The sequence below is a fragment of the Megascapheus bottae genome, chromosome X (assembly GCF_031878675.1).
Source record: "Megascapheus bottae isolate mThoBot1 chromosome X, mThoBot2.hap1, whole genome shotgun sequence".
NCBI classification, from domain to species: Eukaryota; Metazoa; Chordata; class Mammalia; order Rodentia; family Geomyidae; genus Megascapheus; species Megascapheus bottae.
In genome coordinates this window covers 30,145,514-30,163,784 of record NC_143547.1, presented here as the reverse complement: position 1 = coordinate 30,163,784, position 18,271 = coordinate 30,145,514, and the positions used below count along the sequence as shown (strand labels likewise).

The 18,271-nt window shown below is 44.6% G+C and overlaps 1 protein-coding gene across 3 annotated transcripts in view; it reads left to right on the top strand.

The window, feature by feature from the left end:
* Nucleotides 1-5,127: 5,127 nt before the first annotated feature.
* Nucleotides 5,128-18,271, top strand: part of Gripap1 (GRIP1 associated protein 1) — a 29,203-nt gene continuing 16,059 nt past the window's right edge. Inside the window, exons 1-11 of one of the 3 annotated variants that reach the window (XM_090326613.1) lie at nt 5,128-5,215; nt 8,438-8,504; nt 8,642-8,703; nt 11,693-11,719; nt 12,357-12,464; nt 14,532-14,676; nt 16,265-16,449; nt 16,637-16,684; nt 17,312-17,343; nt 17,435-17,482; nt 17,617-17,716. In XM_090326613.1, the coding sequence (XP_090182739.1) occupies nt 5,174-5,215; nt 8,438-8,504; nt 8,642-8,703; nt 11,693-11,719; nt 12,357-12,464; nt 14,532-14,676; nt 16,265-16,449; nt 16,637-16,684; nt 17,312-17,343; nt 17,435-17,482; nt 17,617-17,716 (864 nt within the window). In that variant the 5' untranslated portion in view covers nt 5,128-5,173. The remainder of the gene's footprint in view (nt 5,216-8,437; nt 8,505-8,641; nt 8,704-11,692; nt 11,720-12,356; nt 12,465-14,531; nt 14,677-16,264; nt 16,450-16,636; nt 16,685-17,311; nt 17,344-17,434; nt 17,483-17,616; nt 17,717-18,271) is intronic. The other 2 variants (XM_090326612.1, XM_090326610.1) reach the window with 2 other exon arrangements.

The window sequence follows — 18,271 nt, the reverse complement described above, 5'->3', positions numbered from 1 at the left end:
TTAACAGGTAATTGACAATATGTATGCCGTCCTGAGAAAACTCAAGCCGCCTGCCCAAAAGGGGCGCCTCCCTGTCTCAAGCTTCTGTTTTATGCCTTCTTACTTGGAAGTAACAGCAAGTGTAATTAGAGCAAAGACAAAGCACCTATTTTTGCATAACACTGAAGCCAGACCCCCTGCCTTTACCCTGTAAATACCCCAGCAGCCCTAGGAGCTGTGTGCTTCTCAGTAGTTTATCTCCCTATCTTCCTGTCACCCACACGCTTTAAGAGTATGCCCCTATCCTTTGTTTTTTGTCTATTTGTCTGATTGCCTGTTTGTTTATTTATTCAATAAAGTTCTGCCACGTTTTCTTATCATTGAGACTTGTCCAGAAATCCTTATTCTGTGATCGAAGTCAAGGACCCTAAGTGAAGAGTTCCTATAGTTAAAACGAAGCTTCGCTAAACTACACCTTCATCCAGTGATAACACAACCAATAAATGATAATAAAAAAGAAACCGTAACAAAGAAAATAATACAATTACAAACGAATCTGAACACAACTGTGAAAGAAGCAAATATGGTGGTGCACACCTGTTTTAAAAATAAGATGCAGGATGCTCATGGTGGCTTGTGCTGAACCTAAGTAACTTCTTGCAGCCATCCTGGCACTTCTAGCTGGGAGGAGAAAACTCTTCCAGGCCTGAAAAGACTAGAGGTGAGAGAGATTATTCACTGAATGCAGATGGCTAGCTCCTACTAAGCTAGGAGGACTCAGCTTCAGAGAAATGCAGATGGCATAGCCTCAGGAAAGCTTTGCATATAGAGAATGCTCTGATTCTGCATTGATTATCTGCGGAAATGGCTTGAATTGCCAGCCTCTGAGTAGCCTCAAAGTATACCCTATATACTAGGGAAGCCTATCTTCCCTAGATGAAAAAGTTCTGCTGGCACCTGAGTATGCCCATTTAAGGTCCTCATGGTGGGGGAAGGTGAAGCCCCCCTCCCCCACCCTGGTGATCACAGGCATGCCTGAATCACTGGCATTCGACCCGTTAGTCCAGTGCCTGGAACCGGAGCTTCCTATGACCCTGACCGTATTTAGGTTTGGGTGCCTTTTCTCCATGCCGTAACTCTCCATTTTTACATCCTATGTCCTGTTTCCTGGATGTTCTCTGGTCGCCATGGAATATCAATTCAGCTCTCCATCAGAACTGGATTAGCTTGTTGGTATTGTTTTTGCCCTGTCTGACCTGTTCCCTAACTATATTAAGTGCATTTTCTGGCTGCTGGTCTTTAAGACAGGAGTCCTCCATGCAGTCACTGGCCTTGTAATAAAGACTTCAAGATTCGAACCCTCAAAATGTGGCTTCTCTGTGTTCTTACCTTACAACAGCACTTGTAATCTTAGCTACTCAGGAGACTGAAATATGAGGATGAGGTTCAATGCTAGCCCAAGCAGAAATGTCTGTGAGACACATCATCAGTTAACCAGAAAAAAGCTGGAAGTAGAAGTATGGTTCAAGGACTAAGTGGAAAAAGCCAAGTGAGAGCATGAGGCCTTGAGTTCAAGTCCCACCCCAAAGTGAAAGACTATGTGTAAAAAACTATAATTAAATATATTTGTCAAAAGCTATGCTGGAGGGCAGGGAGCATGGCCCAGTGATACATTGCTTGCATAGCATGCATGAAGTCCTGGGTTTGATTCCTTGGTTCCATACACACAGAAAAAGGTGGCAGTGGTGCTGTGGCTAAAGTGGTAGAGCTCTAGGCTTGAGAAAGCCCTAGGATTGGCAAAAAAAAAACCTCTAGGTGCTGGTAATCCTCTCTCCTCTCTAATAAGAAGACTTAGATCTGAGGATCACGTTTTGAATGCAATCCGGACAAGAAAGTCAGACTTTTATCTCCAATTAAGCAACAAAAAATCTGGAAATGAAGCCTGGCACTGGTGGCTCACACTATACCAGCTACTCACTAGGCTGAGATCTGAGGATCACAGTTGGAAGCCAGTCAAGGCAGGAACATTTGTGAGACTCTTATCTCCAATTAACTACTACAATAGCTGGAAGTAGAGCTGTGGCTCAATTTCTTGAGAACTAGTCTTGAGCAAAAATGCTCAATGATAGTGTCCAGGCCCTTAGTTCAAGCCCCAGGACCAGCATACCCCAAAAAACTGGAAGTAGTAGAGCATCAACCTTACCTTGAGTGAAAAATCTAAGGGGTCTGGGCATCGGTGGCTCATGCCTCTAATCTTAGCTACTCAAGAGACAGTTCTGAGCGTTGCTGTTCAAAGACAGCTGTGGCTGAAAAGTCCATGAGACGGACTATGAGCGTGGCCTAGTGATAGAATGCTTGCCTAGCATGCATGAATACCTGGGTTTGATTCCTCTGTACCACACACATAGAAAAAGCCGGAAGTGGTGCTGTGGCTCAAGTGGTAGGGCACTAGCCTTGAGAAAGCCCAAGGACAGTGTTCAGGCCCTGAGTTCAAGCCCCAGGACTGGCAAAAAAAGTTCATGAGATTCTTATCTCCAATTAACTACTCAGAAAAAGCCAGACGTGGCACAGTGGCTCAAGTGGTAGAGTGCATAAAGACACTCAGGGACAGTGCCCGGTCCCTGAGTTCAAGATGCAGAAATTGCAAGATAAATACAAAAAGCTAAGGGACAGAGTGAAGCCCATGCTCTGAATATAGGCGTGTGCACACACACAAATCATACGTCTTTCAGCATAAAATATTACATCCTAATATTTGTAATTTGAAAAAAAAAAGTCAACCAGGAGGTCAAGGGTACCAATATAGGATGGAGATTGTGACAACATAATCTAACTATTACAAAATGTATGACATAACCTCAGTGAATGGGGTGAAGGGGGAAGAGGTGCAAGCTCAAGTCACTTTAGAAAATGATGTGGTGGGGCACAAAAATACTTTTAAATGTGATAGAAATTAACTGTCTCTCTTCTTTTGTGAGGGTCCTGGAGCTTGAATTCAGGGTCTCACACTCTCAGCTCATTTTTTGTTGTTGTTCAAGGCTGGCACTTTATCCCTCTACTTTTTCCTGGTTATCTGGAGAGTTATTTGTCTAGCCATGCTGGCTTTTAACCCCCATGCCACCCTCCTGAATAGCTAGGATTAGAGGAATGAGCCACCTGTAACTACAAATGGCTTCTGCCTATTTCCTGTCTCAGTACTGTTTGAACTCAGGGCCTCCTACTTGGCTCTACCAGAAGAGTTCCCTCTAGATTGTGGTGGTGGTTACAAGGTTGTATATATTTGTTCAAACACACTGAATTGCATGAGTTTGTTTATTTACTTAGTCTGTCCTGGGCCCTGAACTGAGAGCCAGAGCTCTGTCCCTGAGCCTCTCTATGCTCAAGGCTAGCACTCTACCACTTGAGCCACAGCATCACTTCTGGCTTTTTCTGTTTATGTGGTTCTGAGGAATGGAACCCAAGACTTCATGCATGCTAGACAAGCACTCTACCACTAAGCCACATTCCCAGCCCCTGAGCTCATTTATACAGAGGTAAGAATGTGTTTCAGTAAGTTACAAAAAGAAAAAAAATAGTTCTTGGGGGTGGGGGGGAGGGAAATGGGGACCAAGACATGTGAAAGGGTATCAATGTATGTGAATTAATGCACCTTCTATCTGACAAATATCATGTAACCCTTCTATTAATTACAATAAAAATATATGAAAAAAGAAAAAAAATAGTTCTGATTAAAAATATTTTGATTGTGAGCAAATCATTGAATTACTATGACAACACCAACCAACCACACCAACCAACCACACCAAGATACTTGGTCTTCCTTCCTTCCTTCCTTTCTTCCTTCCCCCATCCATTCTTTTATTTATTTATTTATTTATTTATTTATTTATTTATTTATTTATTTATTTATTTATTTGCTAGTCCTGAGCTTGAACTCAGGGCCTGAGCACTATCCTTGGACTTCCTCAAGGCTAGAGCTCTACCACATGAGTCTCCGCACCACTTCCAGCTTTTTTCTATGTATGTGGTACTGAGGAATTGAACTTGCTAGGCAAAGCACTCTATCGATAGGCCAAACTCTTTATTTTATTTTATTTTTTTGCCAGTCCTGGGGCTTGAATTCAGGACCTGGGCAGTGTCCCCAAGCTTCTTTTGCTCAATATTAGCACTCTACCACTTAAGCCACAGCTACCACTTTAATCTTCAGCTTTTTCTTTGTAAGTGGTGGTGAAGAATTGAACCCAGTGTTTCACGCATGCTAGGCAAACACTCTACCAACAAGCCACATTGTCAGCCCCACCTTTTCTTTTTGTAGCATCAAGTAGGATTTTTTTATACTTGAGCTACATCAGGGGTGTTAGTGTATGTTGTTGTTGGTTGGTCCTGAGGTTTGAACTCAGTCCCTGAACTCTTTTGCCTAAGGATAACATTCTACTACTTTGAGTAACAATTCCACCTCCAAATTTCTGTTGGTTAATTGGAAATAATAGTGTCATGAACTTTTGTGCCTGGGCTGGCTTCGAACTACATTCTCAGGATTACAGGTGTAAGCCACCAGCACCGGGTTTTTTGTTTTGTTTTTAATTGAGTGTTTTGGGGAAGGAGATTTGCTCCCATTCTTTCTCCTCAGGTAGTGTCCGTTTATTCGTTGCTGGGTGCTATTATGAGATACAGCATCATGTTAATAAAATCATCGTGAAATTTTTCTTTAAAGAAAGAAAGAATAAAAAAATAAAAGGAAAAATCAATGGGTTTAAAGAGTCAGGATTCCCCTCGGGGGTCACCGGGAGGAGGGCGGGACCAGATGGAAAGCTTCCGCTTTCATTTCCTCGGAAATTAAGTCAACCAGTCTCTTTAAAGGAGTGCCCGGCAAGGTGATTTTCTGTCGGCAAATACTTCCCTAATGACGAGTTCACTCAGGAGACAGGGATTCCTTACTGTCACGTAACAATGTCTCCTCTATAACGGCTGAAAAGTGAGACCCGATAACCTACAGTCTCATAAAACATTGAGTTATCAACTCACCTAATTAGTTGCTTCATTTCCTTCTCTCTAGTTGCACAATGTTGAACTTTTGAATTAAGATCTTACACCTCATTTTTTTTCATCCGTGGTACGGTCCAAACTGAAGCCTGTCACTGTGCACCGACTGCGACTGCGCAGGAAGACGGTCGGGGGGTGGGGGGGGAGGAACATGGCGCAAGCTCTGTCTGAGGAGGAGTTTCAGCGGATGCAGGTGCTTGCCCTGGGAAAGACCACCGGGCTATGTGACCTGGGGAAAGATAGAGGGAGATCGTGCCATCGGTTCGGAGTAATTGGTTTGGATAGACTTGAATCTAAGGGTTTGTTTGGGGAAGGAAAACAGGTCTGAACGGCGGCGAATCTATGGGGTTCTGAGGCTCTAATTGGGTTCTGAAGGTGGCTGTCAGTTGTGTGGGCGGGAGGGAGGGCGAACGTTCTGGAGTGGGCAATACCTTAGTGCTCGGGATGTGAGAACGTTGGGCCTTTGTGCAGAACATACCATCATCAGGTGATGATGTTAAAGGAAAATCTTGAGAGGGAGAAACCATTTTGTTTGGAGAGGAAGGAAGGGAGCGTTCGGCCCGTTTGCGTCATGGTGGGGGCAGCCCTTTTGAAGGCAATACCATTAGCTTGTGCGAGGTGGAAAGTTTGTGGGAGATACCACTGTGCCAGAGATTGGGGACGACCCAGGATATGTTGCTCCTGTGGGAGGTGAAGATGGGGGGGCGGTACCATTAGATGATTCGGTGTGATCCCATTACAGGGGAAGGGAGGAGGGGGTAAAGAAGTCCTTGGATGAGTAGTAAAATTAATCATTATTCAGGGCAGGACAAGAGGAGGTAAAAGAGTAATACCTTGAACTGCATGAAGGGGAGATCATTGGGCTTTGGGGAGATATCCTGACTAGGAACTGGCCACTTCATTTTTAGGAGGTACTCAGACAGGGTAAGAATATTGCTCTGTGAGTGGGCCCTTCAGAATTCCTTAGTGAGGAAGAATTCTACTAAGAGTTCTTGAGTGAGGGAAGGTAATTTTATTCGTCCTTGAATGAGGGAAAATAATTGTCCCTGTAAGAAGGACACTGGGATGTAAAGGTGAAGTCATTAGACCATGAAAGGCCACTAAAATCTGTGCAGGAAAAAAAAACTTGAGACTTTCTCTCCAAATAACCACCAAAAAAGCCAGAGTGGTTCTGTGTCTCAAGTGGTAGAGTGCTAGCAAAAGACCTCAGGGGGCTGAGAAGGTAACTTACTGTTAGAGTGCTTGCCTAACACAAATGAAGCTCTGGATTCAATTCCTCACCACCACATAAACAGAAAAAGCTGGAAGTAGAGCAGTAACTCAAGTGGTAGAGTGCCTTGAGCAAAACAAGCTCAGAGACAGAGCCAAGACACTGAGTTCAAGCCCTAAGACTGGTACCAAAAAAACCCCAAAACCAACAAAAGAAAAAAAGATTCTGTATTTGCCAAACCTCCCATGGTGCTTTGGGAGGGAAAAGTTCTGTTGGGGTTAAGGGACAATAAGTTGGTGTGGACAGAATGGGCTTCAGATCTCGTCAGGGCTAGTAGGAGGAATGGAGGAAAATATGTTGTTTGGAATAGCCTGTACTTTAATCCTCAGAGGGAGTTGGAACATGTTTATCTTTTTTTTTGTCAGTGGGAGGCTTGAACTCAAGCCTAGATGCTGTCCCTGAGCTCCTTTGCTGAAGGCTGTCACTCTACCACTTGGAGCCACAGCTCCACTTCTAGTTTTCTGGTTTTTAATTGGAGATAAGAGTCTCACATGGGCCAGGAGTTTGGCCTAGTGGTAGAGTGCTTGCCTAGCATACACAAAGACCCGGGTTCGATTCTTGGTACCACATACATAGAAAAAGCCAGAAGTGGTGCCGGGAATTTGGCCTATTGGTAGAGTGCTTGCCTAGCATTCATGAAGACCCGGGTTCGATTCCTTGGTACCACATACATAGAAAAAGCCGGAAGTGGTGCTAAGGCTCAAGTGGTAGAGCTCTAGCCTTGAGAAAAAAAAGCCCAAGGACAGTGCTCAGGCCCTGAGCTTAAGCCCAGCACTGGCAAAAAAAGAAAAAGAAAAAGCCAGAAGTGGTGCTGAGGCTCAAGTGGTAGAGCTCTAGCCTTAAGAAAGTCCAAGGACAGTGCTCAGGCCCTGAGCTCAAGTCCAGGACTGGGAAAAAAAGAGTCTCGCTGGCTTTTCTTTGAACAGCTATCTTTGAACGGTGATCCTTAGTTCTCAGCTTCCTGAGTAGTTATGATTACAGGTGTGGGCCACCAGTGCCTGGCTGGAACATGTTTTGAGCACCCTAGTAAGTAAGCCAGGCACTGGTGGCTCATAACCGTAATACCAGCTGCAGAAAATGCTGAGATCTGAGGATTGAGGTTCAAAGCAGCCTAGGTAGGAAAGTCCATGAGATTCTTTCTTTTTTTTTGCCAGTCCTGGGGTTTGAACTCAGGGCCTGAGCACTATCCTTGGGCTTTCTTAAGGCTAGCACTCTATCACTTGAGCCACAGTACCACTTCTAGCTTTTTCTGTATATGTGGTGCTGAGGAATCAAACCTGGGTCTTTGTGCATGCTAGGCAAGTACTCTACCACTAGGCCAAACTCCTGGCCACGAGATCTTGTTTTCATTTAAGCAACAACAACTTGGAAGTAGAACAGTGGCTTTTTCACCTTGAGCAAATTGGGGAGGGGATACCAGACCTTCTTCTCTTGGAAAATAAGTTGGAAAGCAGTCCTTTGATCCTTGCCCTCAGGGGCCTCCAAGTCTGGCCAGGACTATGTGCAGTGCTGGAAAAAGGTTGGAGGAGAAGGAGGAGAGGGGAGGGGCTTTTATCCTGTAGATTTGTCGAGTCTTAGAACACATATAAACAGGAGCCTTATTTGTGTCTGTATTCTACATGATGGCCCAAGTACAGAAATGGATTGGTGAAGGAGATGGAGGTTTGAAGGCTAGTTGGGAACAAAGAGTGGAGCTGGAGTAGTTGGAACCAGGAATGCAAGGGCCTGGTACCTCATTTAAGATGCAGCATGCACAGATTTTGTGTTGTTTTATTTGTTTGATCATGGGTCTTAAACTCAGGGCCTAGGCACTGTTCCTGAACTTTTTGCTCAAGGCTATCATTCTACCACTTTTGAGCCACAGCTCCACTTCCTGTCTTCTAATAGTTCATTGGAAATAAAAGTCTCATGGGTTTTTCTGTATGGGCTGGCTTCAAGCTGCAATCCTCAGACCTCAGCCTCCTGAGTAGCTAGGACTATAGGCATGAGCCACCACTATAGTGCTATACACAGATCATAAGGAGTGGCTGAGGAGTTATCTGGAAGAAACCAGTTCAGTCCATAGGGCTTAAGAGGCTTAGGTACTTCATGGTTGAGATGGGAGTATTCTTCTGACATCTTTTCTGCTCTCTGATTCCCCTAAAGGCTCAGCTCCTGGAACTCCGGACAAATAACTACCAACTTTCAGATGAACTACGGAAGAATGGTGTTGGTGAGCCAAAAGGGTCTTATTAGATGAGGGTGGTTTTGGGGGACAGAGGCTAAACTTCTCCTTTAGAGGCCTGGTAGGAAGACTTTTCAGATCCTTTTCACTGCCTCAAGTTGAGAACTCTGCTTTCCCTACACCAGAACTTACCAGTCTTCGACAGAAGGTCGTCTACCTGGATAAGGAATTGAATAAAGCTCAAAAGGTACCTCTTTGTTCCCAACTACCCACCCACCCCCTGCTTTACTGACCTGACTCATTCACCTAGCCAGTGAATAGTTACCAAATATTATATGCTGTCTTCATTCCATCATTTTTATTTTTGGTAGTCCTGACACTTCAACTCAGGGTCTGGGCACTGTCCTTGAACTTTATCAAGATTAGCACTCTACCACTTGAGTCACAGCACCACTTTCAGCTTTTTCTGTGTGGTACCAAGGAATAGAGTCCAGGGCTTCATGCATGCTAGGCAAGCATTATACCACTAGGCCACACTCCTGGCCCCTCATTCCATCATTTAACAGATTATTGGTTTATTTTAGTTCATTTTGCCTAGTTAATTTTTTTGAGCTAGGATTTTCACAATATATCCTATCCTGGCCTGGAACTCACTATATGTAGCCTAAGCTGACCTGGAATACATGATCCTTTTGCCTTGGCCTGCTAAGTGTTGGACATATAAGTGTGCCCTGTCAAGCCCTGTTCTTTTTAATTTATTAATTCTAAGTCACTCATTTTGATGTTGGTGGCGGTGGTGGTTGTAGTGCTTGAACTCAGTGCCTGGGCACTGTCCCTGACCTCTTTTGCTCAAGGCTAATGTTCTACCATTTGAGCTACAGTTTCAAAGAGTCTCACTGGGACTTTTCTGCTCAGATCTTATCCTCCCGAGTAGTTGGATTACAGGCGTGAGCCTTTTTTTTTTTGCCAGCCCTGGGGCTTAAACTCAGGCCCTGGGCACTGTCATTGGATATTTTTTGCTCAATGCTAGCCCTCTGCCACTTGAGTCACAGCACCACTTCTGGCTTTTCTGTGTATGTGCTTCTGGGGAATTGAACCCAGGGCTTTGTGCATGCTAGGCAAGCACGCTACCACTAGGCCACGCTCCTGCCCCCCTTTTTTTAAAACTGATTTTTTATGTCTTTTCTTCTTTGGTACTGGGGCTGGAACCCAAGGAATTTGCACTTGCTAGGCAAGGACATTGCAACTGAGCTACTTATCAACTCTTGATTTAGTCTCAATTTATTCTTATCACAACTACTTACTCATATACAATTTCTTTTCTTTTTTGTGGGTCTTGGGGCTTGAACTCAGCCTGGGCACTGTCGCTGAGCTCTTCAGCTCAAGGCTACCGCCCTATCCTTGAGCCAACCTCAACTTCCCATTTTCTAGAAGTTAATTGGAGATAAGAGTCTCAGGTTCTTCTGTGCTGGGGCTGGCTTTGAATCTTCATCCTCAGATCTCAGCCTCCTGAGCAGCTAGGATTACAGGTGTAAGCCACTGCGCCCAGTATCGTATACTATTTCTTTTGATGGTGCTGGGGATTGAATCTAGGGCCTTGTGCATTCTAGGCAAGTAATCTACTATTAAATTGCATCCTCATCCTCATTGACTAGCTGGGTTTTTTTTTTTGCCAGTCCTTGGCTTGAGCTCAGGGCCTGGACTTTCTCAAAGCTAGAGCTCTACCACTTGAGCCTCAGCACCATTTCTGGCTTCTTTCTATGTATGTGGTATTGAGGAATCGAACCTGGGTCTTCATGCATGCTAGGCAAGCATTCTACCACTAGGCCAAACTCCCGCCCCCCCCCCTTCTTTTTAGACAGGGTTTTGCTATGTTTCTTTGGCTAGCACTGGACTGCTACCATCAATCAATACTCTGGCTTCAGCCCTCTAAATAACTAGGTCTAGATGTGTGTGTACCACACCTAGTTTCATTCACTCACTAACTTTAGGATCAAACAGTGAGATCTGTCAGTAAATCTGCCTTGAATCTGTGTCCTATTCTCCACTCACATTTCTGTTTGTTTGTTTGCTGGTCCTGTGGCTTGAACTCAGGGCCTGGGCTCTGTCCCTGAACTTCTGCTTTTTTTCCAGTCCTAGAGCTTTAACTAAGGGCCTGGGTACTGACCTTGAGCTTTCTCAAGGCTAACACTCTACCACTTGAGCCACAGTACCACTTACGGTTTTTGTGTCTATGGTTCATGAGAAATCAAACCCAGAGCTTCCTGCATGTTAGGCAAGCACTCTACCACTAAGTCACATTCCCATAAAACATTCCTGCTTTGTGTTCCTAACGCTCATCCCTATTCCGTTCCTTTTGGTGACATGAGATTGAACTTTTAAGTCTTCTAGAAATAAAGTAGGATATAACCTCTCTTGGCCCCATAAGATATTGAAGGTCCCCTCTTTGTGCCCTACATTGCTCTGTCCCCATGGGTAGCACAATATTTTAATAGGACATACTTAGTAAATATCTGTTTGGTGAAGGAATCCAGAATGCAGACGATCTACCAAAAAAACTGGACAGTGTCAGGTACCAGTAATTCACATCTGTAATTCTAGACACTCAGGACCCTGAGATCTGGATGATCATTGTTTGACACTATGCTGAGCCCAAAAAGTTCACTAGATTCCATCTCTAAAGTAGCCAGCAAAAATCAGGCCTGGAGGCATGGCTCAAGTGGTAGACTGCCAAACTTGCAAGTATGAGGCCCTGAGTTCAAACTCCAATACTGCCTCTTCCTCCCTACCAGAAAGGAAGAAATTTAAAAAGAAATAAAACTTGGTAATGCCCTTGACTGCTGTGGTAACAAGCAACAATTTCCATGTTATATGGGGATGAGAATTCATGTAGACATGTTGTGACAAATATAGAAATGAAGCCACAATTTCCCAGCTTGGTGATGCAGCCTTTAAAGGGTTAAATATGGAGATATATTCCACTCCCCCCCATATAAAAGAATAAATATAAAGAAAATTAAGCATGCTGTAGCACTAAGGCAGGATTCCCATTCATGCACTCACTTAACCAGCATTTCTGTGGGCTCCAAATTGTCACAGAAGTTGGAAGGGTGAAGACACTTGCATCCCATAACCCATATCTTCATCATCATCTTCCCTTACCACTTGCCACAGTAGCCTCCATACCCTACAGTCCATTGCTGTTCATTTTAGTTCTCTTCCCACCCTCCTTTTAGGCACTGCACAAGAGCAAGAAAGCTCAGGTAAGGGGATCCATGGTGGGTAGATGGGTCTGTGAGATTGCCTTATGGGAACATTTCTATGTAAATGGCCCCTTTCTCTCTATATCAGCCCTTGCACTGGTAACTTCCTCAATGCCATGTGTTTCTCTGTGTTTGGCTCATATTCTGCATCTCTGCATATCTTTCTTCTCTGTTCACATCTCTGTTCTTCTATTCTCCTCTTTCTGACTTGTTTTACTCCTCAACCTTCCCTGTCCTATGACTCTTTTTGGTCCTATCTCTGTGATTATGATTTCTGCTTTTTTTTATTATTTCCCTATTCATTTTTCTCTATTCCTCTTTATTTTTTCCTGTTTTTTTATTCTCAATCCTATTCTTCCTTATCTTCGCCCCATTTTCTCATCTTTCTACCACCCTTACTCTCATCTTTCTCTTCCCTCCCAATGCCTGTCTATTCTCCCTTCCCCATTTTCCTTCTTATTTTTCTCCCCTCTGTCTTTCTTTCCCTCTTATTTTCTTCCCTGTTTGTCGATCTCTTCCTATTTATCTGCCCTATGCTCTCCTCTATACAATTTTAATCCCTTTCCTTTCCTTTCCATGGATCCTCATCCTCTCTGCCCCTGTTGGAGTCTTGTCCTATATGTTCCTTCCACTGCAGGAATTTGAGGTACTCCTGAGTGAAAATGAGATGCTACAGGCAAAACTGCACAGCCAGGAAGAAGACTTCCGTTTGCAGAACAGCACACTTATGGCTGAGTTCAGCAAGGTACTGATGCTGGGAAGAGACAAGGGGGGAATGAGAATGGTGTGTTTGTGTACATGTGTAGAAGCCACTTCGGCCCAAACCTGACATCAGCAGACAGGGTTTGGCCTTGAGGTGCTGTCCGTGGTGCTGAAACAGGACTTGGTCTGTTTTAGTGCTGAGGGTAGTGCTTTGATAGATAGGGCCTATCTTTATGGTGGGATTAGACTTTGAACACACTGAAGTCATTTGGTTCCTAGGCAGGGTACTCCTTTTTTCTACCAGCTTCAAGTCTCCATGTGTATAATTTGAGGCAGATGCTATAGAGTCTTAGTCTTTCCTGGGGTTTTAGGTAAAGTTCTTAATAAAGGATGGAAAAGTGTTTTAGCTGTTTCCATTTGCTTTTCCTTCCTTTATCTAACATGAGCTTAGGGTTCTACTTCTTCTGGGTAATTCATCCTGGATTGGCTAACTCTTTCTCATTGGTTTTGGGACTTGAACTCACATCCTGGCTGCTATCCCTGAGCTTCATTTTGCCAAAGGGTAGTGCTCTAACACTTCAGTCACAGTTCTACTTTTCACTTTTTTTATGATTAATTGGAGATAAGAGTCTTGTGGAGCCAGGTACCCATGGCTCATGCCTGTATTCCTAGCTACTCAGGAGGCTGAGATCTCAAGATTGAGGTTCAAAGCCAGCCCAGCCACAAGTCCATCCATGAGATTTTTTTTGTGGGTCATGGGGCTTGAACTTGGCCTGGGCGCTGTCCCTGAGCTATTCAGCTTAAGGCTACCGCCTTACCCTTGAGCCAAGCCCCATTTCCCGTTTTCTAGAGGTTAGTTGGAGATAAGAGTCTTAGGTCCTTTTGTGCCCAGGCTGGCTTTGAACCTTGATCCTCAGATCTCAGCCTCCTGAATAGCTAGGATTATAGGTGTGAGCCACTGCGCCCAGCCCAGCATTATTATTTTTTTTGCCAGTCCTGGGCTTGAGCTCAGGGCCTGAGCTCTGTCCTTGGACTTTTTCAAGGCTAGAGCTCTACCACTTGAGCCTCAGCACCACTTCTGGCTTTTTCTATTTATATGTGGTACCAAGGAATTGAACCTGGGTCTTCATGCATACTAGGCAAGCACTCTACCAGTAGGCCAAACTCCCGTCCCCCCGCATCATTTTTGACATTGCTATTTAGGAGTTGTGTGATTTGAAGTTCCTAACATCACTGTGCCCAGTGTCCTTGTCTGTATAAAGTGTGAGAACATCTATATTACAGGGTTGTTGTTGGTCCTGGAAATTGAACTCTGTGCCTGGGCACTTTCCCTGAACTCCTTTTGTTCAAGGCTAGCACACTAACACTTGAGACACAGTGCCACTTGTAGCTTTTTTGCCAGTCATGGGCTTGAACACAGGGCCTGGGCACTGTCCCTGGGCTTTTCTCAAGGTTAGCACTCTACCACTTAAGCCACAGCACTACTTCTAGCTTTTTCTGTGTATGTGGTCCTGAGGAATCAAACCCAGGGCTTCGTACATGCTAGGCAAGCACTCTACCACTAGGCCCCACTTCTGGACACGTCTAGCTTTTCTGTAATTAATTGGAGATCAGAGTATTATGGACTCTTCTACTCAGGCTGGCTTTGAACCATGATCCTCAGATCTCAAGCCTTCTGAGTAGCTAAAATTACAGGAATGTCCCATCAGCGTAGCTTTCCCTGAGCTTTCTTGATCAAGGCTAGTGCTCTACTACTGATCACCACAGTTTCTCTTTCAGCTTATTGGATTGTTAATCAGACATGAGTCTGGGTGATTTTTCCTGGCCATACTAACTTCAAACCTTAGTCCTCAGATCTCAGCCTTCTGAGTAGCTAGGATTACAGGTGTGAGCCACTGGCTCTCAGCTCTACTTCTTGCTCTTTACTATTTAATTGGAGATAAGAGTATCATAGACTTTCCTACCCAAGTTGGCTTTGAACTGAGATCTTCAGATGTCAGGCTTCTGAGTAGCTAGAATGACAGGCATGAGCCACTGGTACCTAGCCTGTTTCAGTGAATCTTGATCTGATTTGCTGATTCTCTGCCATCTTTTCTCTTCCTCTTCTCAGCTCTGCAGCCAGATGGAACACCTGGAGCAGGAGAATCAGCAACTGAAGGAAGGGGCTGCTGGAGCAGTAGCTCATGGGTCACATGTGGATGGGGAGCTCCTGAGACTACAAGCGGAGAACACAGCCTTGCAGAAGAACGTGGCAGGTACATGGAAGCTTTCCTGCACTTATAGGGATCTCAGGGGTTGAGTAGAACAAGGAAAGATGTTGTCTCAAGGGAAAATGAGGAGCTACCCTGTGAGGTGGGGCCTTGCCAGGAACAAGTATTGAGCTCTGGACTTGAGAAGTTATTTTTACCTCTCTGAGCTGAAGTTTACTTTTCTTCATAGCACATAGTCCTATCTGGAAGCCGGTTGTGGAGCTAAGAGGTGATAGATACTATTATGCATTTAGTTCAAAGACTGATAGTTAGCAAATGTCAGTGTGAAACTTGAGAAAAAGATACTGGCCACTTGGAGAACATGAATGAAAGAATGTTGGGGAATTTTTTTTTTCCCTTGGTCGGTGGCAGGGCTTGAACTCTGGGCCTGGGCGGTGTCCCTGTGCTCTTGACAAGAGCATAGCTCAAGGCTTGTTCTCTATCACTTTGAGCCATAGTGCCACTTTTCAGTTTTTTGGTGGTTAATTGGAGATAAGAGTCTCTTGGACTTTAGTGCCCAAGCTGGCTTTGAACTGCCTTCCTCAGATCTCAGCCTCCTGAGTAGTAGGAGCGAGACACCTGTGTCTGGCATGTTGGAAAGATTCTGAACCTAGGTTAAATCTGAAAGATGACAGCTTGGTGGACTATGGGAAGGTTTTTGATGAGCAGCTAGGACTTCTGTGTTAATGGGTTCTAGTTCTGTGATCAGGAAGGATTCCCATCTAAAATACAGATGGGAATTAGGGGGTCACAGGAAGAATTCAAGTTGAGAGACAGTGGATCATGAGTGTAATTCTACCTACTCAGAAGGCTGAGATCTGGGGCCGGGAATTTGGCCTAGTGGTAGAGTGTTTGCCTAGCATGCACGAAGACCTGGGTTCGATTCCTCAGAACCATATACCTACAAAAGCTGGAAGTGGTGCTGTGGCTCAAGTGACAGAGCGCTGTCCTTAAGGAAAAAGCCCAAGGACAGTGCTCAGGACCTGAATTCAAGCCCCAGGACTGGCAAAAAAGAACAAGAAAGAAAGAAAGAAGGAAAGGAAGAAGGAAAGAAAGAGAAAGACAGAAAATAGAACAATGAGCTAGATGCTGGTAGCTAGCTCATGTTTGAGCTGAGGCTGAGATTTGGCTTGCAGTTCTAATCCAGCCCAGGAAGGAAAGTCTTTGAGGCTCATCTCCAGTTAACCATTTAAAAAAGCAAGAAATAGAGCTTTAGCTCAAATGATGAAGCACTAATCGAGTAGAAAAGCTCATGGATAGCATCCAGGCCCTGAGTTCATACTCCAGGATCTGCACAAAAATAACAATAGAACAATGAAAGCTATTGAAAAATGCTTAAAGAAGAGGAAAATGGGGAATGTTGATAAAGGGATATTGTTTACACGTGGGAAAATGTCACAGTAATCTCCCCCCCTTGTGCAACTAATGCATGCTAATAAAAGGTAATTTGTTAGAAACATGGATGAGCCTGTGCTCATTTGGACAGGGTCTGTATAACTTCTCAGGTAGAAAAGTGGTTCTCCATCTCTTTGAGGCATGGCAAAGAGCTTCATAGAACACCTTATTTTTCACACATCCTTGTTCTTCCCACCAGCCCTGCAGGAGCGTTATGGGAAAGAGGCTATGAAGTCCTCATCCGTGAGTGAGGGCCAGGGGGATCCCCCAATGGACCCAATCCCCACAGCTCCGGCCCCCCTGCCACTGGCAGAGGTGGAGTTGAAATGGGAAATGGAGAAAGAGGAGAAGAGATTGCTCTGGGAGCAGCTGCAAGGCTTGGAGGTGAATCTAAGGGTGTTGGGGCTTGAGTGCTAGGAGACAGGCAGATGTTCTACCTCTGCCTGTGTTCCATGAAGATATCTGACATGATCATCTGGTGGGTTGAGAGGTGAGGGAGGTGGGGAGATCAGGGAAGGCCTTTGCCTTCCCTTTCCTTGCTGATGACATCACCCTTTATGTCTTCCTGTAGAGTTCAAAGCAGGCTGAAACATCCAGGCTACAGGAGGAACTTGCTAAGGTGGGGCTGCCAGGCTTTTTCCTATCAGAGAAGAAGGGACAATGTGCTTTCTCAGTTTCATCATGTGTAAAGTGGAAAGGCTAACACTCATGTCTCAGAGTTGCATACACTAATGTGGTCTCATTCTCTCTTATGCATGGTGGGTCCTTGTCTATTTCTTCCCAATGTCACACATCCATTCATCCATCCAATGATTTAACATACTTTTGGCTCCTAGAATCTGGAGGCCCAATTAGGATCCTGTATTTCTGGGCTTCTGAGCTTAGACATTGTCTCTTGTGGCCTTTGGCCACTATATTGGGAACATAAATGCTGGCCTTTGGAACCTAAAGAATCTAGTCGGAGACAATGTTGCTGTTGACCAGCTGGGCAGCCAAATTACTTAATCCTTTTGAAATGCAGTTTTCCTGTTTGTAAATCCAGTACAACAGTTCTCAATTCTCAGGGCCATTTGGGGATTCCACAGGATGAGATAAGTAAATGCTGGCTTTCAGAAAGAACTCAGTAAGATGTGTCTGTAAATATTCTTTGTTTTTTTTTAATTAATGTTATTGACATATTTATGAGAATTAAATGAATGTTATTCTCATTGTTATTTGTTTGCACTCCTTTCTCCTTCTCTCCTAGCTTTCTGAGAAACTGAAAAAGAAACAAGAAAGGTATATTTTTTGGTTTCCCCCCAGAGGCTTTGAGGACCTAAAGGGAATTGATTTGTGGAAATGACCCATCTGTGTCTCTTTTTATGCCCAGTTTTTGCCGTCTGCAGACAGAGAAGGAGACATTATTTAATGACAGCAGGTAACTACCAAGGTTGAGGGTAGAGGTGCATAAATAGGAACCATGCCCCGCAGAATTAAACCAAGACAACAGGGCAAAGCTGTGAGAATGGGCCTCGCCTTATGCCTCATGCGCCCAGACCTTCTCACCCCCAGGAACAAAATAGAGGAGTTACAGCAACGAAAGGAAGCTGACCTCAGAGCCCAGTTGGCTCGCACCCAGAAGTTGCAGCAGGAACTCGAGGCTGCCAATCAGGTGAGGGTACTGGGTCCCAAGATCCCTGGAGTGGAGATCAGGGCTGGGAATCTGGGGAGGGCTAAGGTCTGTAGATGCTGGTTAGGAGCCTGAGATTCCCTTTGTTGGAAATGTAAGGACAGAGAGGGTATAGGTCCCTCAAGAGCTAAGAAAAAGGAAGCCCTGGGGACCCTAGTGTTTGCAGTAGAAGTATGCATGTGTCAGGGATCTCTGGGAGCTGAGGACTTGGAAGATTGTGTGCTGTGAGTTTATATAAATCTAAAATTCCCACTGGGAACTGGAATCAGTAATTGGGTTGAATTAGCTCTGGAACTGTCTCACTGCAAGCTGGGTAATGTTGAAACTTTTAAGCACTAGGGTGTTAGTACATTTGAAACACATGAGGGCTAAAGACATGGGAGTTAAATAGATTCAGGACTTTCAGTGGTAGGGTTGTTGAGGCTAGAGGCCAAGTACATTGGAGCATCTAAAGGTATAGGGGTCTGATTTGGGCCTGAAATGTATAGGAAAGTGAGTATGTGAGGTGGTTGACCCCTGAGAGCAGTGAACAAAAGC